Here is a 27196-nt window from a genome sequence, read left to right on the forward strand (position 1 = left end):
TGTGTCCCTGGTGTGAAACCCACCGCCCCATTGCCCCTACAGACAATTCACCTTTCAACCCACCCCCCTTCTGGCTGTACCTTCTTTTCGACCTATTAACATTCTCAGTAAAAACAAAACCAAACAAAAAAGACAAACACTCTCCTCAACCAGCAACACAGGAGTCTAAATGCTCGCCTGAGCCTGGAGATGGAGGTCTGCCCCAAGGGTGGGTGAGAAACAGGGCTACCCAGGAGAGGCAGAGGCAGGACCCCAAACCCACCGCATTCTAAGTGCTTCCATTTACTTTCCGGGGGGAAAAGTTGCTCCATCTTCCTTCACCATCTTAGTATGTCACATGTGGGCACACATCTGCCAATTAAAGCGATTTGTGAAACCACCACCCATCCAACCACCGACTCCCCCAGCTCTTCTCAAACCTGACCTCCGTTTGCCATTCTGGCGTTTCTAACTCTGCCCCCTCCTGCTTGAATTCTTGGGCCTCCAGGATTCAAACCCTGGCTGCATGTATTGACTCACTCTTGTTTTCAGAGGTAGGGTAATAAAACAGTGCATCTCTATGAGGTCATTATGAATATTAGCGTAGCTGAGTAAAATATCTGGAGTCATGTCCAACACAATGCTTTCAAGAAATGAAAGCTATCATTGCAGCCATTAGGAAACTTGCAAACCTCTCACTTCTCAGCCCTGAAGACAATGCTCTGATGTAGGCGGCCAGTCAAAAAGTGCTGCTGGGCTTCCAATTCAAACATGCAGGGGGCATTCCAAAAAGGATGGGGTCGGGCTAATTATGCTAAACACAACGTGGTTAAACCTGTCTCTGCACTCAGTGGAGAGCTAGCTGCACACCAGTTCTCAGGAATACATTTGTCTCTTTATAAATAAACCAAATACTAAACTCATTGCCATCAGATCCATTTTGATTCAGAGTAACCCTTTAGGACAAGATAGACCAGTCCCTGTAGGTTCCAAGAACAAAACTTCTCTTTCTCCTGCAGAGTGCTAGTGGGTTTGAACTGCTGGGCCTGCAGTTAGCAGTCCAACACATCGCCTACTTTATCACCAGGGCTCCTTGGGCTTGAGATAAAAAGACAGTCCAATAATCAAACCAGTGGATTCCTAGGGGTCTGCGAGACTCATGACAGGTGGGTCAGCTCAGAAGGGTATCGTGACTGCTTTTCTGGATTGCAGAAGCGTAAGGTGAAGATGTTTTAAGAAAATTAAACATTGCGCTGTGAGAAAAAAAGCCAGCAAGTTTCCATCAGAACAATGCACCTACTCATGCTTCAAGGGTGTCAAGGCTGTCTTAATGAGAATTTGGTTGGGAGCCCTTAACCCTTACCCCATCATCACCCTACAGTCCTGGTCTTGCCCCTTCAGACTTTGGTTCCCAAAATGTAAAACTTTAAAAGGACTGTATTTTGAATCCCTCTGGGATACCCCAAACTGCCACTCTGACGTGGAATACATTGACGCGTGCAGAATTCTTCAGTGAAAGTTTAGAAGTGATTAGACCTGGAGAAAGGAAATTAGAGAAACACGTTTCACATTTTGCTATTGTAATAAAATTTTCTTAATTTTTGTTTGATAAAATTTTGTAGCAATCTTTTTTTTTAAACCCTAGTATTAAACTTACAAGCCCAAAGTGCAATTTCTCTCCTTGATCACCTGCACGAGTCGGGGGTCAACTTCTCTGACAAGTCCTCCTCTACCCAGCACTTCATGTCCCAAAGGACCCTGAGCTTTTGTTTATTGGAGGGTTCCTTTTGACAAATAATGCCTCTCACCTTTAGACATACCCAGGAGCCCTGGTGGCATGCTGGGTTATATACTGGGCTGCTCACCACAAGTTCAGCAGTTTGAAATCACCAGGTGCTTCTTGGGAGAAAGATGAGGATTTCTATTTCTGTAAAGATTTGCAGTCTTGGAAACCCACAGGGGAAGAAGTTGTACACGCCATCCAAACAGGAGTCAAAATGGACTTGGTGGCAAGGAGTTGTTCTGGGAAACACCCAGGACAGGAGTTCAGCTCCGAGGCCTTTGAGCAGAGGAGGGACTAACATGTGGCGAGTGAATGACTGAATTGCTTCTCCCTCGATCAATAAAACCAGAGGGTGAACTAGAATAATACTTTTCCAAAACGGATGGAGTTTCAACACAGCCACAGATCTTTTTTAAATGGAGATTCTGATTCAGGACCAAAGATTCTATGTTTCTAACAAGCTCCCAAGTGTTTCTGGTGACATTTTGAGCAGAAAAAAACTAGAAGTCTGCATTTAATTTCTACTAAAATACTAGGTTTGGGGATTCATCTAACCTACCCTTTAAAATAAAAAGACCCATATATGGAATATAAATACCATTTACAATAGCCACAAAAGAGATGAAATCCCTAGGAATAAACCTAACCAGGATGTAAAAAATGTAGACAAAGAAGACTACAAACCACTAACACAAGGAACCAAGAGCTACATAAATGACACCTATCAGGCTGATAAAAGACATAACATGTCAAAATGTCACAGCTCCCCCAAAGCAACCCGTAGATGTAATGAAACCCCAATCCAGACCCTGTTAATGTTGTTAGGTACCAATGAGTCTCATAGTGGCCCTGCGAAAAACAGAACGAAAGAAACACTGATGGCAAAACCGATTTACATGGAAAGAAGGAGAAAAGAAAGAAGAAAGACTCTAGATAGCAAAGCACTACTGAAGAACAACAAAGAGATCGCACGTTTCCCAGTCTTAGAGCTTGCAGTATAGCCGCGGTACTCCAAACAGCCCGGTACATCAACAGACACACGAATCAATGGGACAGAGTTGAAAACCCAGAAGTAAATCCATCCCCCTATCGAGGGACAATTCATCTTTGACAAAAGGCAGAAAGCTACTAAATATGGAAGAGATTGTTTCTTTAACAAACGGTGCTGGCAAAACTGGATATCCATTTGTAGAAACACGAAACAGGATTTATACTCCACAGTACATCCATCAACTGAAGATGGATCGAAGATCTAAAACAACAAAGACTATCAAAGAGAACTATTGTATTATATGATATGTAAATCACCAATAAAAATGTTGAAGAAATAAAATCACAAACAAAAAATTATCGAAGAAAAAAAGGGGGAGAAACCCAGGTGCCCTAATTTATAGCATAAGTAGTATATCAAACATAAAAAAATTTATAAGCCTCTGTAGATAGGTAACTGGGAGCTTCTAAAAATAAAACACTTATGTGCGTCAAGACCTCCTAAAAAGAACCAGGAAAAAATGTCCTGGCAATCTGTAATCTAAAACTTATAGAAAACGTCAACATTCCAACTCAACTCACTGCCATTAAGTCAACTCCAACTCAGAGCGACCCTACAGGATAGGCTAGAACTGCCCGTGAGTGTCCCAACAACTTTTCAGTCTTTCTTCCGCGGCTCGGTTTCAAGGGCCTCCACATGGTAGCATGTATCCAACCTTAATTACTCTTTATGGGTGACTGATATGTCTTTAATTATGTGTGCCACATTTTATTATCCAGCCACCTGCTAATGGACACCTGGGTTTCCCCCCTCCCCCCATTTAGCTGTTGTGAATATGCTGAAGTGAGTGTTGGTGTACAAATAACTGAGTCTGGTGGATTTGAACTGGTGACCTTGTGGATCTCAGCCCTGCATGTAACCACACATCACCAGGGCTCCTTTTCAACATTTCAATAGCAATTGAAAAAAGAAAATTCCACTTAATGGGCAAAAGACACAATCAGGCACGTCACCAAAGGTAAATGCAGGTGGCCAGCAAATATACAAATACTTGTGATCATTAGGCCATGTTGTCAGGAGTCGGTGAGTCAGTTTCGACTCTGGTGACCCCTACGCATAACAGACGGAAACTGCCCAGTCCGGCACCATTCTTACAATATTTTTTTAAGAGATTTTATTGGGGGCTCTTACAGCTCTTATAACAATCCATGCATCTGTTGTATCAAGTGTATCTGTACATGTTGCCATCATTCTCTAAGCATTTATATTCATTTGAGCCCTTGGTATCAGTTCTTTTTACCCTCCCTGCCCCCTGCCCCACTTGTGACCTCTTGATAAATTATAATTTTCATATCTTACACCAACTGCTGTTTCCCTTCCCCCAAGGTTTCTTCTCCCCTCCTCTCCACCTTCCCCCTACCCTCCTGGTATCGCTATTCCCATTTCTGTTCCTAAGGGGTTTATCTGACCTAGATTCTATGTGTCCTGAGCTTTTATCTGTAGCTGTGTACATGATTTGGCCTCTCCCACAGTGAAAGGCAGGATTGGGGTCATGATAGTGGGGGTTGAGGAAGCCTCAAAAAAATAGAAGAATATTGTGTTTCATCCTGGTAGACTCATCCCTTCTTTGCAACCCTTCTGTAAGGGGCTATTACATTGTCTATAGATGGGTTTTGGGTCTCTGCTCCAACCCATCTTGTTCTCAATAATGTGTTTATTTGTGGTCTTGATGCCTGATCCCATACCTCATGATTGCACAGGCTGGTGTGCTTCTTCCATGTAGGCTTGTTGCTTCTCTGCTACATGGCTTCTTGTTTAACTTCAAGCCTTTAAGACCCAGATACTCTATCTTTTGATAGTTGAGCACCATCAGCTTTCTTCACATTTGCTTGTGCACTCATTTTGTCTTCAGCAATTCTGTGACAATTATCCCGTTGGGTGAGCATCACAGAATGCCAGGTTGTTGGAACAGTGTTCTTGTGTCGAGGGAGGACTTGAACAGAGGGCTAAAGTCCATCCACTTCCTCAATGTACTGCCATATATGTACCTATGTCAATATCTATTTTTATGAATATACTTACATACATATACACCTAGATTTATCTCTATCCATAAGTTTGCTTCCTACATCTTTCCTGTTTCCTTTTACCTTCTTTTCCCACCATCACACTCACCCTTCTTCTGCCTCTTAGTAATTCCTCTCAGCTAGATTGCTGTTGTTCTAATACACCCAGGATGGATCTCTATGTCCTCCTTGTTGCTTTTAATTCCCTAGTTGTTCCCATCTATGACGTTTGCTCACCACTTCCCCATCTCGCCACCCCACCCACCCTCAATTCCTTCTGTTGCTTTCCCCTTGGGCTTCTTCCCATGCCGGAGTGCTGGGCAGGTGAGTCTACCTGGACGTCATCTTGACTCCCTCTTTACAATTGGTCTTATAGAGCCCATTGTTGCAACCACTGTGTCAATCCACAGGTTGAGTGTTTTTTCTTTCGCTGCCCCGCTACCATTAGAGAGATGCAGATAAAAATGAATTATCGACCCCACCACAAAGTTTTATATTAGTCAAGGCCACCCCCACACCAAGGGGGACATAACAGAAACATGGGTGAAGGAAGACAATAGTTGGTATAAGATACGAAGTAACAATAATATATAATTGATCAATGATTCACGAGGGTGGGAGGGGAAAAAGGAGCTGATACTAAGGGCTCAAGCAAAAAGAAAATGTTTTGGAAATGCTAATGGCAACATATGTAAAATACAATGGAATGATGATTGTTAAGATTTGTAAGAATGCCCCAATAAACTAATTTTTTAAAAAGTTATCTCACTGAAGAAATGACAAAATAACAAAAACAAAACAGAAAACAACATATACTCAGAAGGCTGTGGGGGATGCAACTCTCACACATGGCTGGTGGGATTGCATGATGGTGTGTACGATTGTAATGATCACTGTGGAAAATGGATGAGTCCGCTGAGGTAAGCTTCTAAAAAAAATGAAAATGGGGCATAGGGAAAAAACTACTACATAAACATGTCTGGGTGAGGACCAGGTAATATGGCAGGGACCAGATCAAATACAGGGATACACATAGTACACAACTAAAAAGGAGATGGGGAAAGTAAAAAAAAATAAAAAACAAGAAAGGGGTAGCAGGGGCACAGGGTACTAACCCACCCAAGGGGAGGGTATTGTTTAAAACTCCACAGGGAAAGAGGGACCAGACTTTAACCCAGTGCTCCAAGATGTGAATGCAACATGCCAGCGTGGAGTAGGGAACCAGTGGAGAGGTCTGGGGGACCGGCCTCAATCCCAACTACTAAGTGGACACCTGCCCCTCCCCCCAGAAGAATGTATTTCAAAAGACGGCATTGAATCTGCAACTCTGGGAGAGGGACATATCTGATCAGAGTACATGGGTGCTGATGAAGGGGGGAGGAGAGAGTGGAGCATTCTGACCCACCAGGCCTTGAGGACGATGATCCCAATTAGAGCAGCCAGTCCAGAGGACCACATGGCCAGCCCCACTATGAGACATGATGCCCTCACTGACCCATAGCCCTAGAGAGGACAACACCAGAGACACAGTGTGGGAATTGCACCCAATCTGATCCCGCCACACCGAGGCAAAACACTAAGGGGGTGCAACTGAACAGCAAGGGAATGGAGTGGAAAGGGGCAAGGTCCCCAGGGAATGCTGAAGGTGGACTTTGGGGCCAGGGCTTGGTGCCCCAATAGACTGGACTGGAAAACACTCCTAAAGGTTAAAAAACGATACTTGAACCACAAGCTTTTCTTTCATTGTGTTTTGTTTTCTGTCATTGGCTTGTTGTATATTGTTGCTTGGTTTTGCTCTCGTTTGTGTGCATGTTATTATCTCCGCAGGTCTGTCTAAATAAGATAGGCTGGATGAAAAATCTGGAGGAGAAAATGGGACTAACAATTCCAGGGGGACATGGAAGAGGGTAAGGTGGGAGTAAGTGGTATTAACAAACCCAGGGACAAGGGAACAAGTGATCCAAATTGGTGGTGAGGAGGGTGTGGGTGGCCTGGTAGGGCATGATCAAGGGTAATGTAACAAAGAGGAATTGCTGAAACCGTGGTGGGGCCTGAGCATGATAGTGGGACTGGAGCAAAGTCAAAGGAAATAAAGAGCTGGGAGGCAAAGGTCATTTATAGAGGTCTAGATAGAGACATGTACATATGCAAATATATTTATATGAGGATGTGGAAATAGATCTATGTGCATATATTTATAGGTTTAGTATTATGGTAGCAGATAGACATTGGGCCTCCACTCAAGTACTCCCTCAATGCAAGAATACTTTGTTCTATTAACGTGGCATTCCATGATGCTCACCTTCCTGACAAAATCTCTGAAGACAAAACAAGTGAATAAGCAAATGTGGTGAAGAAAGTTGATGGTGCCTGGCTATCAAAAGATATAGCATCAGGCCTTAAAGGCTTGAAGGTAAACACGCGGTCATCTGTTTCAGAAGCAATAAAGCCCACATGGAAGAAGCACACCAGCCTGTGTGATCACGATGTGCCGAAGGGATCATTTATCAGGCATCAAAGAACAAAAACCATGTATGCTCACCTCCATGATATGATCATTGAAGACAAAGCGGGTGCATAAGGAAATGTGAAGAAAGCTGGTGGTGCCCGGCTATCAAAAGATATAGTGTGTGAGGTCTTAAAGGCTTGAAGGTAAACAAGCAGCCATCTAGCTCAGAAGCAACAAAGCCCACATGAAAGAAGCACAACGCCCGTGCGATCACGAGGTGTCAAAGGGATCAGGTATAATCAGAAGAAAAAAATCTTACCATAGTGAATGAGGGGGGAAGTGCGGAGTGGAGACCCAAAGCCCATTTGTCGGCCACTGGAGATCCCCTTTCAGAGGGGTCTTGGGGAGAAGTCAAGACAGACAGGGTGTGATGTAGCAACGATGAAAAATACAACTTTCCTCTAGTTCCTAATGCAATGATGTAAAGTACAACTTTCCTCTAGTTCCTAAATGCTTCCTCCCCACACACACTATCATGAACCCAATTCTACCTTGCAAGTCTGGCTAGACCAGAGGATGGACACCGGTACAGGTAGAAATCAGAAACACAGGGAATCCAGGGCGTATGATCCCTTTAGGACCTGTGGTGTGAGTGGCGATACTGGGAGCATAGGAGGGTGGGTTGGAAAGGGGGGACCGATTACAAGGATCTACAGCTGACTTCCTCCCAGGGGGATGGACAACAGAAAAGGGGGTGAAGGGAGACGTTGGACAGTGCAAGATATGGCAAAATTACAAATCATCAAGGGTTCATGAGAGAGTGGGGAGCAGGGAGGGAGGGGAAAAAATGAGGAGCTGATGCCAGGGGCTTAAGTGGTGAGCAAATGTTTTGAGAATGATGAGGGCAATGAATGTACAAATGTGCTTTATACAATTGATGTGCGTATGGATTGTGATGAGTTGTATGAGCCCCTAATAAAACAGTTTAAAAAGAGATCAATACCACAGGGTCCAAAACGAGGACTAAAACCATAACAAGATCAGACTTACTGGTCTGATGTCGACTGGTAGAATCCCTGAAACCTTAGCATTTCAAATACTGTGCAAACCTGGAAGCAGTGGATTCACATAGGCCATTCAAGTGAGGAATGTACCCTTCAGAACCACTAGCCATACAAACCCCAAAGCAGCAACTGCCCAAGGCCCAAATTTCGAACGGAGAAGGAGCAGTGAAGATGGGCAGACCCAGACAGGAAATGGAGAAATGCTGTTACACAGAGGGCATTTCCAACTCATGTCACAACACCAAGCATGTCCATGTGGAATGGGCAGTTCATTTGTTCTGTAAACATTTACCCAAACCACAATACTCCAAAACAAAGGGACCGAACACCTGGTTTGAAATCACGAACAGGAATTGAAAAAACCAGCCACATGCAGAACCACAGTCCTTGAAAGAGAGATTAATCAAGTCCATGATTGTACCTCATTTCATTTTCTTACTCTGCTGGGCCTCTGAAACTGGCCCAGCAGACGAGGGACTGGTACCCAGGAGACTGAGAAAAATAATGTGATAGGTACAGAGAAGTCCAGAAACCCAGGCAAGAAATGAAACATTATCTTAAAAATAGAAATAGCATAGGTCAAGGACTTCCCTCCATAAAAGTTTAAACATGCCAATTAACCAAGTATCTCTACTTAATAAAGCTGTGGTCTTGTGTAGTACCACTTAGAAATGTTTCAACTACTACCATCCTGTAGAATGTAGTGCAACTGAAGTTCACTCAGCTAAGTATATGCACTCAGCCCAGTGTGGTGCAAATACATCCATGTATTAGCAGAGAAACATGGGGAAAGTTGTTATAATTGTTGAAGGGGGAAAAAAATGTAATCTGAACTTTCACCCAGGCCACAATTTTCCATTTTGTTATCCATACCTCTTGGCTTTCCATAAATTTGTAGGAATTAAAAAAAAAAAATCACAAGATTAACTTTGCCTTGGTGTCATTTATAGGGTTACAGGAATTTAAACGAACAGCAAAGCAGTCAACAATGGGTGCATAGAACAAATGCTGTGGTTTGCCTACATTATGGTAAAATTCTGAGTTAGACGAGAATAAATGTGATCCACTTCTTAGCTGAATATAGCCTCTTTAAATTCACACTGAAGATAGTACTTCTCAGGAATTCGAATGCTCTCCCAAATACCTAGTTAACTTTCCTTTTGACTGAATTCTTATCACATCCAATGAAAGACAGCAGGATGTACAGGATCAATGCATTTCACTGATCTGCCTAGTGAGTGATGTAACATCCCCTTAGGATTATCGATGCCTGTTATGTTCCTTGCTGTATCTAAATCCTATTTATCACAAGCTTTCATCACTAACTAATCAGTTTTCTATTTTCTGGTATAAATCATATTAGTCACAAGATGGGGCCCCAAAATGAACTGCCTCCCGGGAAATTAAAAAGCCTTGTGGCCGTAGGAACCAAGTTAACGATGCCCCTCAAAGCTGTACTCCTGGCTCTGGTTTACTAGGGAATCTTTCACTAAGTATTTAAAGTAGTTAAAACAACAAAAACCGTGACAACCACCTTCTGAGTAGCCCAGAGAGACTAATGGCAGAAGCCAAGCAAAAACACGAAAACAAGGTTTGTTCTCGTGGAGAGCTGCCAAGTTGGTTTGCATCATAGCAACCCCATCTGTCTAAGACAAGCGCAGCCTGGTCAGGCACCCTACTCACAATCACTGCAGACTAAGCCCATTGCTGCAGCCACTTTTTAACCTTTCTTGAGTGGGGGTATGAGGGGGATTCCTAGTTTTCAGGGACCATCTTATTTACAAAGCATGAAGCCCTCTCTCCAGAAACTGGCTTGTCCTGTTAACATGCCCAAAGTCACCAAGCTAAGTCTCACCATTGTTTCCCACGCTCACTCTGGCTATGCTTCTTCCAACACACATCTCTGCATCTTTCTGGTAGTCCGTGGTGTAGTTAATATTCTTTGCGAACATCATAATTTAAAAGCACAAATTCTTCCACTGCCCTTATTCCTTTGTTCAGCCTTTACACAAGTAGGCAGCCACTGTCAATTCCATGGCTGGGGTGAGACACATCGTCACCCTCAGAGCAACATGTTTGTAAGCCTACGCCTTTCATTCCCTTCCAGATTTGCTCACTACAATGTCTTGTTTGATTTCTTAACTGCTGCTTCCATGGGCACCGATTACAGATCCACATAAATTAAAACAAGATGTAGGCAGTGCCAAATGCACCAAGAATATCTTTTTTGCAAAACATTTGGAGACAAGCAGGCAGGATTGAATTTGTCTTTTGTCTTACAACAGAATGATGAAAAGGTAAAATGAGTTAAAAGTTTATAGGACATGATCCTCCCTTCCCAGCTGGATTGGGATTGTTGTGTTACAAGCATTTAAGGGACATGTGCTTCTAGAGTCAAAAATGGAAAAATGAATGCCAAGGTTGCTAAATAAAAATGGTTGGAAACACTAAGTACCTGTCTTATGCCAGTCACCAAACTCACAAAAACATTTTAAATCATTTGAAGTTAACATCAAAGTATATTTCAATTTTAAAACTAAGCATAACCTCAAATAGTGCCCCTGCTGAAAGGACTTATCTACTAGATGTATACTCAATAGAAAGCATCTCATTAAATTTTTAAAATTACCAAACCTCAATAGTATTAATAACTCAGATTCAGAGCAACGGTGGGGTAAATTGTAATTTTTTTATTGGAAAACAAATATACAACTTGGAATGGATTTGAGGCAAATTGTGCCATAAGCAGATTTTCTTTAAGTGGCTAAACAAAGTTTAAAAAGCAAGTAACCATAAAAGAAAAGGTTTCTGGTACAGGACCAGCAGTACAAAAAAATAGTGTACGAGTACCTGGATAATACACCCGTTTTGCAATAGTGCAACTTTAAGTACATATTGTTGACTGTCCTTAGTCCACGCAGAGTTACAGCTCCACACTTCAACAACCACATGCTGACGGTTCCTAAAGAAAACTACTGAAAAAAAGGCCTAACCAGATGTTCCCTCGTTTGACCAACTCCATCTAAGTTTAGATGTGCAGAAGGGCTTAGATATATCCAGAGTAAGCCACATGCAACATGTTACTTGATCAATTTTCTAAAATAAGGTTTCAGGACAATGACAGTAAGATAAGGGAAGAGAACATGGAGGAATGAAGTCCTAATTACTATACATGCATATTCTTTTGACAGTTGGGGGAAACCTTTTACAGATAAGTTACAAACAAAGAAAAGGCAAATAAACAATTTTGTACAAGAAATTTAACACATTCTGTACAATGTCTTCACTTTGCTGTCATCATTTGTACAAACTCTGCAAAAGAAGAAGTACACGAAAAGTTAAGTCAATGACAAACCAACCATCATCTCTACACAATCACTAAACACTCTCCATTTCTTTCCTTAGTATTACCATAGAGAAATAGGGGAACACTAGTTAATAGTCAATACTGCAGCTCTATAAACCTCACACTCAAGACAATTTAGAGGAGCTGCTGTAAAGAAAAGAAAACGTTTTGGATTTTAAGTCTGTTAGGTGCGCTTCATCACATGCATGCCAAGTCGACAGTCTGACTGCAGGGCTATCAGATACGCTTTAGAATGTTACGATGTTACGCTACTTCCTAAAATAATTATATCATGAACTCTAAATGACAAGGGAAGGGAGAGGGCTCATTGGAAAGTCTTTCAATTTCCAAAGGTCTTAGAATACATTCAAGTGATGACCAGCCCCACAGGTTAGGCACAAGTAACACTTTTGAATTTGACCTTTTGTCAACATTTTCACACTAAAACCAATTAGAGAAAACAAGAGAAATCAATGGAGAAATGAAAACAAAAACCAAAGCTACTGTCAAGGAGATCCCAACCTCACGGCGACCCTCCTCTCCTCTACAGGGTTTTTGAGGCTGTAATCGTTGCGCAAACAGACAGGCTCATCTCCCCCCAAGAGCACGAACCTTGTGGTTAGCAGTCCAACACTTAACCGACCGCATCACCAGGGTGCGTCAAGGGATAAAAAGCTACCTACTTTTAATCTCAAGAGCGTCATAAATTGTTTTCTCAAGTTGCTTCACTACTCTTAAACAACTGTTTGGCATGGGGTGGAGCACTGTGCTTTTCCAGCTTTAAGGCACACAGCAAGCACAAGTATCTTTTTAAAAAATGCAGGTTTCTAGTCCTAAAGGTAGGACAGGATCGAAAACATTTCTAAAAACGTCCCAGGTTAGTAATGTTGTCTGATATGCAGACAACATTCTGAAAAAGTGAGGGAGATTTAAGCTATCAGAAACCTTCTCTGAATGCAGAGTCAACACATCAAAAGGGGTGATGAAAATGAAATAATTACCTTCATAGTTTACTTGACCATCCCCATCAATATCTGCTTCCCTGATCATTTCATCAACCTCTTCGTCTGTTAACTTCTCTCCAAGGTTTGTCATCACATGACGAAGTTCTGCTGCACTAATGTAGCCATTGCCATCCTTAAAAAAAGGTTAAGATGTCTAAGTGAAATGATACTTGGAATGGAAGTTTACTAAACTTCACATTAAAGGAAAATACTTCAGTGACAGACACAAATAAAGGGAGTATGCTGATGCGTGTCATAAAAATCAAATGTCACCTATAGCCATGAAAGAAGTCCTAAGGTTAAGTACTTAACAAGTCAAGTGACACCTCCTTTACAAGACTAACACCAGCACACAGTTAGAAAAAAGTTTAAAGTAATATGATTTTTATTAAGCCTTGCTTGATATTTGAAGGACTTTACTAACTTATCAGGAAAACAAGTCTTCAAAGAATAAGGGATCTTGCGCCATCATTTAAATTTTGTCCTCCAATAAAAAACGGCAATGAATCCAGTCCTTAAATACCTACCTTATCGAACACACGGAATGCTTCTCTGATTTCTTCTTCACTGTCTGTGTCCTTCATTTTTCTTGCCATCATTGTCAGAAATTCCGGGAAGTCAATTGTGCCATTACCTGAAATAGTTTAGTTGAGACATTGAAGTAGAACTTACAATGACACTTCATCAACAGCCCTCCTCCCGCATAAATTAAAGACGTACCATCAGCATCTACTTCATTAATCATGTCTTGTAACTCTGCTTCTGTGGGATTCTGCCCAAGAGACCTCATGACAGTCCCCAGTTCCTTTGTGGTTATAGTTCCGTCACCATCCTTGTCAAATAGTGAGAAAGCTTCCTTGAATTCTGTTTGGGAGAAGGAGTGGCAGACAATCCAAATTTACAAGTTAACAATAAAAAACAACCTCCTAAATGAAATACCTTCATCAACTCTTAAAACAAATTATATATATATATATATATATGTATATATGAAGATAGCAATCAAAAAAGCATTGTGGTCCTTGACAGAAGAGGTTAAAAACCTTTCAATAACACCGTTTCCCAATCATGCCAGTAGATGCTCATAGTGATCTGCCAGGGAGTTTTCATCTAAATCTTACAGCAAACTCCCATATCTGGACCAAATAAAATGTAATTATTCTGAATTGAAAGAGTAAAAGAACCAAAGTCTTAAATTATTGGCTTCTGTGTTTTTCATTAGATTGCATCGTGAAGCTTAGTTCAAACATTACAGCTCTAACTCAGAATACAAAAGGAGTACGAACACCCAATTCACGTATCGAGAATTAACTACACCACGTGCTGGACCTTGAGAGCTAACCTCCAAGGTTACAATTATGTCCTACAGCAATCATTTAAGAAAATTCAAAACAGGCTTTAAACTTCAAAACAGCATGCAATATAGGCTAGTTTCTTTTTCTATAAGGTGGGAGAGAAGGGACAATTACCAAAAAAATCTCTAAGGTTAAAATTGGGCTGACCATGTGCTTTAAGAGAATTTATGCTGTTCTTTAGAATATGAAACCCTAAGATCGTAAAACAGCCAAACATCCTCCCTAGGAGACGGACGGCAGAGAAGGCGGGAAAGGGAGACTCTCCGGATAGGGCAAGATATGATAAAATAACAATCTACAAATTATCGGGGGCTCATGGGGGAGGGGGGGAGGGAAGGGGAAAAAAGAGGACCTGATGCAAAGTGCTTAAGTGGAGAGCAAATGCTTTGAAAATGATTAAGACAAAGAATGTACAGATGTGCTTTATACAATTGATGTATGTATATGTATGGATTGTGATAAGAGTTGTATGAGCCCCTAATAAAATTTTAAAAACAAAACAAAACAGCCAAACAATGTATTACTATTTAAAATCCATTCTTCTGAAATTATGCTTCTGATTCACCAATGGACTTAACAGCAGAGATTAATCTGCTAGTGTTTTCCAACTAAGGCACATTCTAAAAGACATTAGACCGTATCAGCATTCAAACACAAAGGCAGTTTGCAGGGCCAAGAAGCCTCTCTAACATAGCTCTGCATTTGAATGTTTATGTATGAGACATGTTTAAGAACAAGTGTACTTTCTTGTAATAGTCCAAGGTTGTTTATTCTCTGCTGCCTGTCTATATCCAGGTCCCAATTCATATACGTATCTTCCATTTTCATTCCAGCTACTATCTCTTTTATGGATTCAAATATCCTTCCCCTGATTTTGCCCCTCAGCAAATAAGGACCTTTATGTCTCTAAATTCAAAGTCATATTTAAGTGCTTGTACCCTTATTCCTCCCCAAAGTGCAAACGGCACCACCTTTTAGAGGTGATATGTAATTCCACTGCTAGGACACATATTCCTCTATCAAATACACGATTAAAATGTCTTCCACATCAAACCCCTTCAAAACAGAAAATGCTAAGTCCACTAATGAATATCTATAGTTACCAATCCATCAAGCATGTTTCAGTGTGTGCACAACACCATAAAATCTAGAAGTAAAAAAAATGTAGACTTTGGAACTTCATAGGTCTGTTAAAAGCTTTTCAGTCCAGCTTCTTCACATGCGTTAAATATGGAGACTATGACCCATATGTGTGTATTCCACTTATACAAGCACATATTCCATATGTATCAAGATTTATTCAGAAACCTGTGTGACTCCAATTGGTGCATAGAATTGTATTCAAATAAACTATATTTAGATTAAAAAAAAGAATTCAATAAAGTATGAATGCACTTAAAAGCTAATGTTATGAAACAAACAAAATAAATAAAATAAAAGCTAATGCTATGCTTGACAAATTAAAAAACCAACCTCACTGCTATCAAGTCAATGCCCACTCATAAGTGACCCTACAGGACATTTCCCAAGAGTCTAACTCCTGCTGGGAGAGGAGCGGCTGGTGATGTCAAACCACTGACCTGGCAGCTCACAGCCCAATAGGCCACCAGGCTCCTGGGAAGGACGTACTCAGGAAAGGGCAAGGAAAAGATGACTTCATTTCTTACAGCACCCAAAGTCTCACTGAAAACACTCCAAACTTGTTTTTCTCCTACTTTCTTTCGGCAAAGGCGCTTACCTCCCACTTGTAAATGGAGTCACACTTTTTACCCTCTTTTTGGGCCATTTCATCTATGCCCATTTACAATGACAATTTCATATCTTTTAAGTCTAACCCATGTCTCCTTAATCTCAGACCTTTATTTCAGCAACCAAGCCTAGGGATCCAAGCAAAAGCCTGAAGAGCCATACGAAACCTTCTGCCTTAAAAAAACAAGCATCAAGTCCTGTCGAATACTCCCAGTTAAATACTACTCAATCTTCTCTACAACCAATACTTTATTCAAAGCCCGATCATCTCTTTCCTGAACTATTTATATTACAACAGCTTCCTAATTCAAGTCTCACTTTGAAATTATCCAAACTGCCTCTGTCATACTGCCATTTTGATAATCATCTCAAAATCTTGTTTGCTTAACTTCAGAGCGGGTGTCACTAATAGTGTGCTACAGCCAATAGTAACTAACATTTTGTTCCATGTAAATACTATTTATTCTCAGAGGAACTCATCTGTTTACCAAATAGAAGCTTAGTATCAAACTAGGGATTGATTTTATGAAAACAGTCTTATAATTTCAATTTATTGCAACCCAAGGACAAAAACAGATAGGGAGAACTTACCACAAAACAATAGAATTTGATTACAATTTCCATTTTACTCAGATTTTTAAATCATTGTATACAAGTACTTTTACAAAAGTAATTTGTTTGAATACACAGCACATACCAACTATTAACGAAGACTACACAAAAATGAAAGTATTTAGAATATACAAAGGATTTTTTTTAAGTCATGGAAAAATCTCATTATCTTTTCATTCCAATTTTCCACATGCAACATGCACACCCACAGCCCCCGTATTTGTCTACATTCCTGTTACATAGTATTTAGACACAGAAGTCTAACACCTAACATTTCTTTGCATAAATCCCTGAAGTTTTAACTGTTTGACATTATGATTTATTTTAAAGCCAAATTCAGGACCCACTGCATGGTCAATTTTAATATATGAGTTCTAAATTCCAGTTAGTTTTAAAACCTACCCATCCTTAAAAAAGGTTTGAAGAATGACGAGAAAAAGATCAAATCACATCTATGTTCTACTATTACTGGGTGCAAGAACAAATGGAAATATGTTTATATTTTTACACTGAAGAGCCACAAATAACTGTAAAATTTCCTTGGAACATTAAACAATAAACCTACAGGTACAATTTAAATTTACCCATTTTATAGTCTCCTATATTAGTCAGAGCTAATTTAGTAATCTTTGTACATAAAAACATTAATTCTAAGCAAGACTTATTCCAGGAACTGACATATGAACTTGAGAGTCACGGCCTAAATATACAATCAGGAGAGCAGGTCCATTTTCCAAATAACTGATCTGAGTTGGAGGCAGCCTCTGCTCAGATCCATTCTAGCCACTGGCATATACAGCTCTCATTTTATGAAAGTAGGTTACCACAAAACAAATGACAAAAGAAAACATCTATTTATCTAGAGTTCTGATAATAGGTCCCTTAAATGGTCAGACATGGATCAGACCTTTGTTGGCACCATGTAATTATTGATATAAACTAAGTAAAGCTGGTGATTTTACCAAATGAGTTTTATCCTGATCATGAACCGTGAAGGTTCTTGTACACTTTTCCTGTCAGGGCCTCTAAATACCAACCACACAATCAATGACATCATTGCAGAAATCATCAACAAAATTCACTTGTTCCTGGCATCACACTACTCCGTCTGACCAGGTGACACACACAATTCATTAGCACTAACAGTAACTTCACAAGCATGTTTTCTCCCTGGACTAAGTCATTTGCAGTTTGTAGAACTTCTATATAAATCTGCAATATTAACCTATTAAGAGAAAAACTGTCTTTTAAGTACTTCAATATACTCAACACTGCATTGTTTAAAAAGCTTGCTTCCTGTAACAATTTGGACATGTTTTAGACTCCAAAATATTATCGGCCAGCAGCAGCAATGACAATTAACTAAATGAAGAAAAAAAAAAAGTGCCTTCCTCTCAAAGGTAGAGACACTGAAATATGCCAGATCAGGATAAAATGGGCTTGTGGGAAGTTAGATAATTCTTAACAGAGCTAGAGTTCTACATTTTCATATCATGAATGTCTTTGAAAATGAAATTACATTCTGTATGGATTGTAAGAGTTGTATGAACCCCTAATAAAACGATAAATAAATAAGAAAATGAAATATTCATTCAAAAGTATTTATTCAGTGATTACTGGTTGGAGATACTGGTATATATAACCATACACAAAAGGTGTGTTGACGTCACAGGGCGCATATTTTAGTAGCACAGAAGCTTGGTTTCTCCTCACTTACGGTTTTATGTCTAAATGTTCATGAAAAACTGGGGGCAGTGGAGCAGCTATGAAGAATCTCATGGTCTAGGCTAAGGAAGGGTAGAAAGAGATCTCCCCCACTCCTCCTGAATAAACATCTATGATCAGGTTCCTGGTGGGCGTGCGCGCTCTCTCTCGCTCTCTTTATATATATATATATTTCCCCCCTGAATAATATTTTTATTGACATATCAAATTCATTCCAATATATCCCTTTCCATACAGTTCTCTTGTTCAATCCCATCGTTTGGGGCTATACAATCATCACTGTTATCAACCCCCCTCTCTCCCTACCTCAATTGAGAAAGGCCTTAAAACAGATTTTTCTCTCACTCAAAATCTAATTTTACTATGGAAGTAAAATGATAAAATTTTATAAACAATATTCAAATAAACTAAGTATTTATAAAATGCTAAGCCTTTGAAGATCAATCCTCTTACTGCATATACTCGTGCATAAGGCGAGTTTTTCAGCAGATATTTAATGCGGTTTATGTGGTAAAATTAATGGGCTTGGCTGATACTCAGTCGACTTATACTCAAGTATATACAGTACATAACAAACTATTTTTTTGGGGGTGGTGTTTGTACTTAGAGGGCACCAATGAATATCAACTATATGATGGTCACCTGAAAAATGTATTTTCTACTCCAAAGTGAATATCCTGTGTAGTAAGGGCCACCACTTGACTGAGGGCACATCAAGAAATGAATGTCAGAAAAGATAGATGAGGTGGAAAATAAAGAAATATTATAGCCAATTCAATTACTAAAGAGGATGCGTTATATAATAAATTACTTCAAATAATTTTCCATTTCACTGATAAACAAATTACTTCTAATGCTCTGCTGGTTTTTTTTTTTAATACACCGCATATATGCCATTTACTAACTCTAGAAAGCAAATCCAAAGTTCGAGTGAATTTCACACAAGAAGTGAAAATAAAAACTGCTTAAATAAGGTCTTAATACCAAGAACATATCAAATACTATTGTGATGGAGGGGTGAAGAAACTAATGATTTCTTGCTCTATTTAAACAAGCCATCCCCCCACCCCCACCCTCAAAAAAATACAAAGCTTTAAAGAGCAAGAAATCATTAGTTCCCTGCTGTCTTTCTTATTGTGGTGGTGATTGTACAATTCTTTTAAAAATATACTTAAACCACTAAATTGTATGCTAAGTGAATTACATGTCAATAAAACTGTTGAAACTTTTAAAGACATTTTGATGTTAATCAACCACCTGGACCTATTAGAAAAAAAATATCAAAATTACTGTTTACCGGTAATGGCGTAAAGACTGCATGGCATCAACTTTTACTTAATAACTATACAATGTCCATCGAAAGGCAAAGGAGGCAAAACTTAAATCATGCTACTTTATTTTTAAAATACTAACTTGTGGATCTAAGCTTTCACTAGAGGTAAAGGTTATTTCCTGATTATTTAGATATGTAAATCTAAGATTAAAATATTAGCTAATCTAAACTGAGTTTAAACTCAGTATTCCCTTTCTGATTCTAAGCTTCAAATTATCTTACTTTTAACTCCTCTCTTGAGAATTAATAAGAGCTCCAGTGGTAACTTGCACAAAACAAAATGCCCACGACTGCCAGGTCCCAACGTGTTTCTATTTTCAACGCCTAAAATCCTTATCTTTAAATAAATTACCCCACATCTTCTAGAGTCAATTTTACCAACTATGAAATTGAGCAACATTAATCATGTCATTAAAAAAAAAAGCACCCTCACTGCCACTGAGTCGATGCTGACTCACAGAGATTCTATAGGTCAGGCGAGAATAACTACCCCATGAGTAAGTATTTACAGTAGTAGAAAACCCTTTCTCCCACAGGGCGGCTGGTAGTTTTGAACTGCTGACCTTTCAGTACCAAAAAGCATACACCACCAGGGAGCCTACTAATTTCATGTTATTTACAAAAATCCATGGATACAGCTCAGCAAACTCTTTTACTCACCTGCAATTTGCTCTTCAGTCAGTTGGTCAGCCTACAAAGAGATTAAAGAGACAGGTAAGTGATTCAGGACTATGAAGAGTTGCAGGGGGGAAAATTTTTTTTTAAACTTTCAACATAAACTGTTTACCACGAGCTTCATTTAGTAATATGCACAGCTGGTCAGAATATGTAATACATTGTCTCCAATGATAAACTGTCTTGGGGGTCACTAATACACAAATTGTTAAACATCTTTTTAACATTCAGCTTCCAAACCTTAAAAACGAAAAACCTTAAATTAAAACCCCATCTCTAATATGAAATCTGTTAAGTCTATATTTTCCTCAATCTTAAAGTCATGCTTCTAGCACATATAGCAGAGCTACTTTTGTTTTTAAAGACATTTGCAGGCTGGCTTATGTATTTCCTAAAATATGCAGATGCGGTTCTTATTCAATCTTCACAATAATCCTAAAAGGGCACAATTATCCCAGTATTCCAGATGGGAGTGGGGTAGGATATAAAATTAGTAGCTAGTAGAGCTAAGAGTAAGTACACCAAGGTGACAAATATCCCTAATGCTTGAACAAGATTTAACTCAGATAACAATATATTAAAACGTTTACAAAACATCAAGGCTCCTTGGTCTTCTTGGGGCCTGTCCTTTGGACATCGCATTTGCTACCAGTATCCAGTATGCACACCCTTGCTGTAAACTGCTTGGCAGTGCCAAGCAATAGTCTATCTAAAATTCTACCCACGTGGAGCCAAGTGTTCGATGACTAATTCATTTATTTGTAGGCCAAACATTGTCTACTCTGTTTGAATAAAGACACCTTAGTAGACATCTAACACCTTAAGCTCGAACAGCATTACATTTCCTCTAGGGGCAGCATGAGAAAATCTCTGTCCAGTAACTTAATTATTTCGATTTGCTCCTGGTGCAAATGTAACTCATTCCTATTAAAACAGTCTGGTTAACTTAAAACCTAAGAGTGAACAATTAAGTTTGAAAGCAGCAGCATATATAAAACATCTACTTTTACTTCTATAATCCCACCAGCAGGTGTCTGGTATAAAGTCAGGCATAGATTGCTTTTCCTAGGGGGAGAAAATGTTAAATCCAGTAAACCCAGAGTTTCTCCTTTGTTATAATAGACATGACAAAAGTATTTGGAGTCTCCGTGTGGCGCAGTCTACATACGAGGCTGCTACCAAAAAGTTGGAGGCATCTGCTCGGAGGCACCTGGGGAAAATGCCCAACCAGCTACTGTGATCAATCAGCCACTGAGAGCCCTATGGAGTACAATTCTACACTGACACACATGGAGTTGGTTTGCAAATTCAAGTTGATTCATAGGTCACTACTTTTTCCTCAGTGAGGGATTGACTTCTAGGGTGATTCCACTGTGCAGATATTCCACCGTTTCTGAGTGAACAATAAATAGCATAGCATATAGAGCAGCCGTTCTCAACCTACGGGTCGTGACCCCTTTGGGGGTCGCCTGATCCGTAACAGTAGCAAAGAAAATAATTCTATGGTTGGGGGGTCACCACCACGGGAGGAATGGTATTAAAGGGTCGAGGCATTAGGAAGGTTGAGCACCACTGATACAGAGATGGGAGGGGGTGTGGGACAGAGGAAGAGCATGGCCTTTTGAGTCACCACTGGGCTGGTATCTCAGCTCTGTCACCAAGTAGCTGGGTGATCTTGGCCATGTCACTCAACCTCTCAGTCAACTTCATCTGTAACACAGGAATAAAAGACCTCCGTTTGAAGGGTGACTGCAGATAAAGTGAGAATGTAAAAGGCTAAACCACAAGGCACAATGGTAACTCTTACATCAAGTATCCCATAAAGAACATAAAATGCTAATTTCAACACAATTAGCCCAATTTTCACAGAGAAGGGTGATATGTGTAGCATTAAGACTAAAAATATTTATCACTTAAGCTAAATTATGTGACCGTAAAGCTTTAAAATTATCCAATTTTGCTAGGAGAATCAAAATTTAAGGTTGGCATATATCACCTTGTCCAGCCTCATCTTTCTCTTTCAGAGTGGCTGGTTGGTTTCAAGCTGCTGACTTTGTGGTTAGCAGCCCAATGCGTAATCACACCACAGTGGCTCCCCTATAGCTCTCCATTTTCCTTGCAGTTTTAACGCTTAAATAAAGTGTTATGCAATTAAAAAATTAAGGCAAGTTTTTACATATTTACTAACCCAGAGAGTTCAATGGTTTAAAATAAACTACTAGCAACATCCCAATTAAAGCCTATTAAATGCAAGAATTTAAGACTCCATAGGAACTCTAATTAGTAAGCCTTTTCTAATTACTTGTTGCTCTGGAGTCAATTCCCACTCATAGTGACCCTGTAAGGGTTGGGAAGAACTGCCCCACAGTGCTCCTAGGCTGCATGTCTTATTTAAGGGGCTGACTACCAACCACATCTTTCTCCCACGGAGGGGCTGGTTGGTGGGTTTGAACTGCTGGACTTTCAGTGAGCAGCTGAGCACTTTAATAACAGCACTACCCTTTGTTCAAATACAGGCAAATAAAACTAGTTGCTATATGTCTCTGGAGAGTCCAAGATTTACACATTGGGGAAAACTCAAGCTCATTAACGTGTGTTTACCTCAGTAAAGTGAAGGCTAATTCACTAGAGAGGACTAGTTTTTATTCTTATTTCTGTAAGGATTGAGGATATATAATTTGCTTCCTACTGCTCTTGTCACTCCTGACAAACTTCCAGGCATTTAATAAATTCTCAGGTTCCACCCAAACTACTTAGAATCCACAGTTTATAGAACCAGCAAGTGATTTAAAGTGTAAGCTTTAAGAAAAAAATGTTGAAGTGACTGTGTTTCTATTAAACATTTCCCAAACAGCACTGAAAGTAGGTAAATCCTTCTGGAGTTTAGGGAAAAACGTTAAAAAAAATAAAAACCACTGCCCCTTAGTTGAAGCTGACTCACACTGACCCTAACAGGACAGATGTGCCCCTGTGAATTTCTGAGAGTGCTATAAAAATCACTTTAAGTTCTTCTCCGAGTAACTACATGGTAGTCCGTAAGCCTTGAAATGGAAATATAAACTTGCTACCCTTCACCCATCCCATCTGTTCAAGTGCTAGGTGGTGGGGGGTTGGGTGCCATCAAGTGGATTCGTGATGCCCATACAACAAAGGCTTCACATGTTAAAAAAAATCAAAAAACCCTACAATTTCAGAAGTCAGGTTTTTTACTTATATCAAAAGCAGTTGAACTATTTCAATAGGATGAAAGATGCCTCAATTCTGAACACTTAATACACCTCTATAGCAGCTTGATTTTTAAAAAGAGAAAACAAGTCATTAATATAAGATGATTCATAAAAATTCCAGACCTTTATTATAGGTCCTAGTAGAATGTGATCGTTCTAGCTGAAGCCAGGGTGTCTATCACTCAGTGAATCCTTTGATTTCCCGAGTTCACTAAAACACACATCCTTGCAGCTTAATGGAACCATTATTTGTTCAGCACAATTTTTTACCTATCCACATCTTTTACCTATTATGGTAGCTTCAAGTCTTCTACAAGTAATTCTCTTTCAAAGCAACTGACCAACCACAAGTAAACCTGTACCAGTTAATTTTATTCTACTTAAATGAATTCTTATTTCTTGAATTGAGTCCTAATTTCAAACCCCACAGTCTTAATCATTATACTTAGGGAGTTACTCAAGGGTAATTTCCAAATTAATTTTTTAATCAAGCCGTGTCAACTGAACAAAGTCACCTAACCACCCTCCCCCCCAAGCATCAGCGGTGCAAACGGTAAATGCAAAAGCTTACCACTGCCAAGTCACCTCGAAAGTGCCTAAACATCGCCAAGAAAAATCTAGTCATGCACTACCAGAACTGGTTAGGGAAAAAGCCCTCATTATTCAAAAATGTACCCAACCTTTTGGAATATGGATCACATGCCTATAAGTTTCATTCTAAAGCGAATCGCTTCCAGCAGCATATTCAAATCCAGGCTGATCTAAAGTATCAACCTGGAGCAAACGCATCACACCTCAATGAACGCTGGTGCAGCCAAGGCGAGCTCCTCTGCACCCGAGGCAGGAGGTTTCAGTTGGCACCGACTCCCAGCTCCTGTTTAAGCTGTCACCTTGCCTCCTGGACACACCCATCGGGTAGCCACTTGGCAGAGGGAACCACAAAATAAGTATTGCAAATTACCGCCCTCATTAGTTGGTTGGTTTTTGTCTTTTTTTTTTTTTTGAAACAGGAAAGGTCAGGAGTTCCGGTCTTAGACGACAGGAAAAAGCTTTTAAAAATCCCCAGCCCCACCCCCACCCCCGCCTCTCCAGCAGCTTGACAGCCATTACTGCACAAATGAATTAAACTGCACCTTAACGTGAGCTGGCACTTTCTGTATGGACCTAAGGGTCATTCGGGGGGCGCGCGCGCGCGGGGGGGGTGTCTTTAAAATCGCTCCGCGCACGTCCAGGCCTCAAGCGGGCTCTGGAGCTGTCCTTCCGGCGGGCACCGGGGGCCGGCGGTCGCGGGGCGGTGGCGGCCAGGGCGCCGAGGGGCTTTGGATTCGTCCCAAGCCGTCGACGGCGAGGATGCGCCTGCCTTTGGGCACCCAAGCCCGTTTCCTTCCAGGGCGCGGCGGAAAACAGAACTGCTTTCTGCCCGCGCAGCAGGGCAGGCGCGCGACCCGGAGGGCGCCCACAGCCCAGGGCCGGCCGAGCTCCCTCCTCGCCGCGGGCGGGCCGCCCTCCGGACCCCCGCCCCGCAGCCGCCCGCAGGGGCCGGGGCCGCCGCAGTCCCGCAGGGGCCAGCGCAGCAGCTGGGGCGCGAGCGGGGCGCGGCCCCCGGCCGGCCCGCCCGCCCCGCCCCCGGCCGCTCCCTGCGCCGCCGCCCGCCCGCCCGCCTGCGCCCCCCCAGCACGCGGGGGATGCGGTAACGGCGGGCGGCGCTCGCCCGCCCCCTCAACGCATGGCGGGCGCCGGCGGACAAAGGCGCTGCCTGGCGCTCGCACTAACGCCCGCAGGGCTTTGAATCCGGCCCCGGGGCTGACCTTGCGGCCCTCCCGCCCCCCGCACCCTTTCTCTACTCCCCCAAGGGCTGGGTGCCCCCCGCTACACGCCTCCGCCTCCAGGTAAGCCCCCCGAGCAGCTTCACAGCCTCGGGGGCTGCCCGCCGGGCCCCCGGTTCGCCCGCGGAAACCTCCCTGAGGAGAATGGGGGTGGGGAGCACCTGCGACAGAACCGTCGAGGGCGCCCCCGGACCCTTTCGCGCCGTCCCTCGGGTGAAGACCACTCTTGAAGGGTGTAAGGGAAACGACTTCCCTTTCCCGGCTCAATTCGCTTCAGCCTCTTTGCCCCCACCGGCCAAGCGCCCGCAGCTTGGCGACGCACTCACCATGCTGCAAGCGCTACCGGTCTCGGAGACGCGTTCACACAACCACTCGGCTCGCTAGCTCCACTCGGACTAAGCCTCTCCTCCGCCCCCAACGCCTCATAAACACCTCCCTCCGCAAGATCCCTCCGCCCATGCCAGATAACGGAACATCGCGAACGAGTCCCGGCCGGCCCCGGCCCCTGAAACTCTTTTTTGAGTCCACAGTTATTTGGTCGACGATGCAAAATAGAAAGGGCAATGAACAAACAGACGCCCTAAGTGGGTTCCGTTCTCCTGAAACGCGTTAGAAGGCCGGCGGGATTGACGCATGTGGGGCGCTACTTTGCGGCGCGGAGGAATACCGTGGAAACGGAGTGTGGTAGGCCCTCGTTGCGCCGGCCTCTGATTGGCCGGTTCGTACCTGCAATGCGTCACTCGGGCTCGCAGCCGCCGCCGGACGCGGTGCGGCTTCTGCCGTTGCTGCTCGGGCCGCGCTGTCCTGGCAACTGCGCCAGGCGGCAGAGTGGCTTGCTTTGCGCTTGGCCGGGGGACCTTGCTCCTCCACCCATCCTTCCCTGCCACGCGCACACTCTTGCCTGCACCTTACTTAAGAGGGCACAGAAATGCCTTAAATCGATCAAGTCTGACGCCGAGAGACCCGGGGGAACGCCTCCCCCCTCGCTTAACGGCTCCTCAGCCTGGCCGCTTTGGCTCCCGGAAGGCCACGTTTTTTTATTTCCCTAACACAAAAAGCACATGGAAATCTGGGTGAGGTCAGCTGCTTGGCGCACAGGCTAATCTGAAAGGGTCTTCCGTTTATACTCAAGCCTCCCTTTCCTTGCTAGGAATAATTTCCCAAACGGAAGAAGGGGCTGTCTCTCGAAAACCATAGTTGCTGAGATTCCGTGAGATTACTTGCTCCAAATAATCCCGATATCGTTAAATCGGGTGCTGGTGTAGCAGCGGCAGACCTGGCTATGAGTCTTGGCTGAGCCACTTTCTTGCACGTGTGACTTTAGATGCGTCATTTAACCTTTAGTCTCATTCGATAGCTAGAGATGAAAGTGCATTGAAAACTTTAGAATTATGTCAAAGAGTTCATGTAAAGTGTTAAAGGACCTTGTTTACTCATTACTGTGGAGTGGATTACAAATACAGCGACCCGGGAGGACAGACCAGAGATGCCTCTGTGGGTTGCTGAGGCTCTAACCCTTGACTGGAGTGGGAAGTCCCATCTGCGGTGCTGCTGGTGGTTTCCAATGGCTGACCTTGAAGTTCACTTTCCCCGAGGTAACCCAGTACCACGCCAGGCCTCCTGAAGTCCCTGGCACAGGATCAAAAAAATAAAACCTTCCCCTGGGGTCAATCCCGACTCCTGGGGACTCCATAGTGCAGAATAGAATTGCCCTGTAGGGCTCCAAAGGTGGGCTGGGCATCTTGACTGAAGGCGCTCTGGTGGCATCGCGGTTAAAGTGCTCGGTGGCTAGTGGAAAGATCGGCACTAGAAAGACAGGTGGATGAGGCAAACAATAGCACAGCACACCGTACAAGCATTGATGGCTTGAGGTTGGAGGGCAGGACTGACCCCAGGACACAGTGCAGAAGGGTGGGAAACAAGGGGCGATGGCAACAGGACAGGCAGGGAGGAAGTGGGGTGCGTGATGGTGCATTGGGGGCTTGCAGTAACAAAGATGAGGCAAAGCACTT

The 27196-nt window shown here is 42.2% G+C and overlaps 1 protein-coding gene across 3 annotated transcripts; it reads right to left on the minus strand.

Moving 5' to 3' along the window:
• Positions 1-11002: 11002 nt before the first annotated feature.
• Positions 11003-25528, minus strand: CALM2 (calmodulin 2). 3 transcript variants are annotated; one of them, XM_075535275.1, is made up of 6 exons: positions 25511-25528; positions 20117-20147; positions 13403-13546; positions 13210-13316; positions 12680-12815; positions 11003-11644 (listed from the first exon to the last, which is right to left on the minus strand). In XM_075535275.1, exons 1-6 carry the CDS (start codon positions 25511-25513, stop codon positions 11616-11618), a joined length of 450 nt encoding a protein of 149 aa, XP_075391390.1. In that variant the 5' UTR covers positions 25514-25528; the 3' UTR covers positions 11003-11615. The 3 variants fall into 3 exon arrangements, with proteins under 3 accessions (XP_075391390.1, XP_075391388.1, XP_075391389.1); XM_075535273.1 differs by lacking the exon at positions 25511-25528 and adding an exon at positions 24492-24548; XM_075535274.1 differs by lacking the exon at positions 25511-25528 and adding an exon at positions 22128-22157.
• Between the last annotated feature and the right edge of the window lie 1668 nt (positions 25529-27196).

This window comes from Tenrec ecaudatus, chromosome 17 (genome assembly GCF_050624435.1).
Source record: "Tenrec ecaudatus isolate mTenEca1 chromosome 17, mTenEca1.hap1, whole genome shotgun sequence".
Taxonomy (NCBI): domain Eukaryota; kingdom Metazoa; phylum Chordata; class Mammalia; order Afrosoricida; family Tenrecidae; genus Tenrec; species Tenrec ecaudatus.

Coding starts and splice junctions, on each gene's coding strand:
- CALM2 (XM_075535273.1), bottom strand. CDS start 24,533: ATGACCCTTAGGTCCATACAGAAAGTGCCAGCTCACGTTAAG. Junction 13,317..13,402: donor TAATGAAGTAGATGCTGATG/GTACGTCTTTAA, acceptor AAACTATTTCAG/GTAATGGCACAATTGACTTC. Junction 11,645..12,679: donor TGGTCAAGTAAACTATGAAG/GTAATTATTTCA, acceptor CTTCTTTTGCAG/AGTTTGTACAAATGATGACA.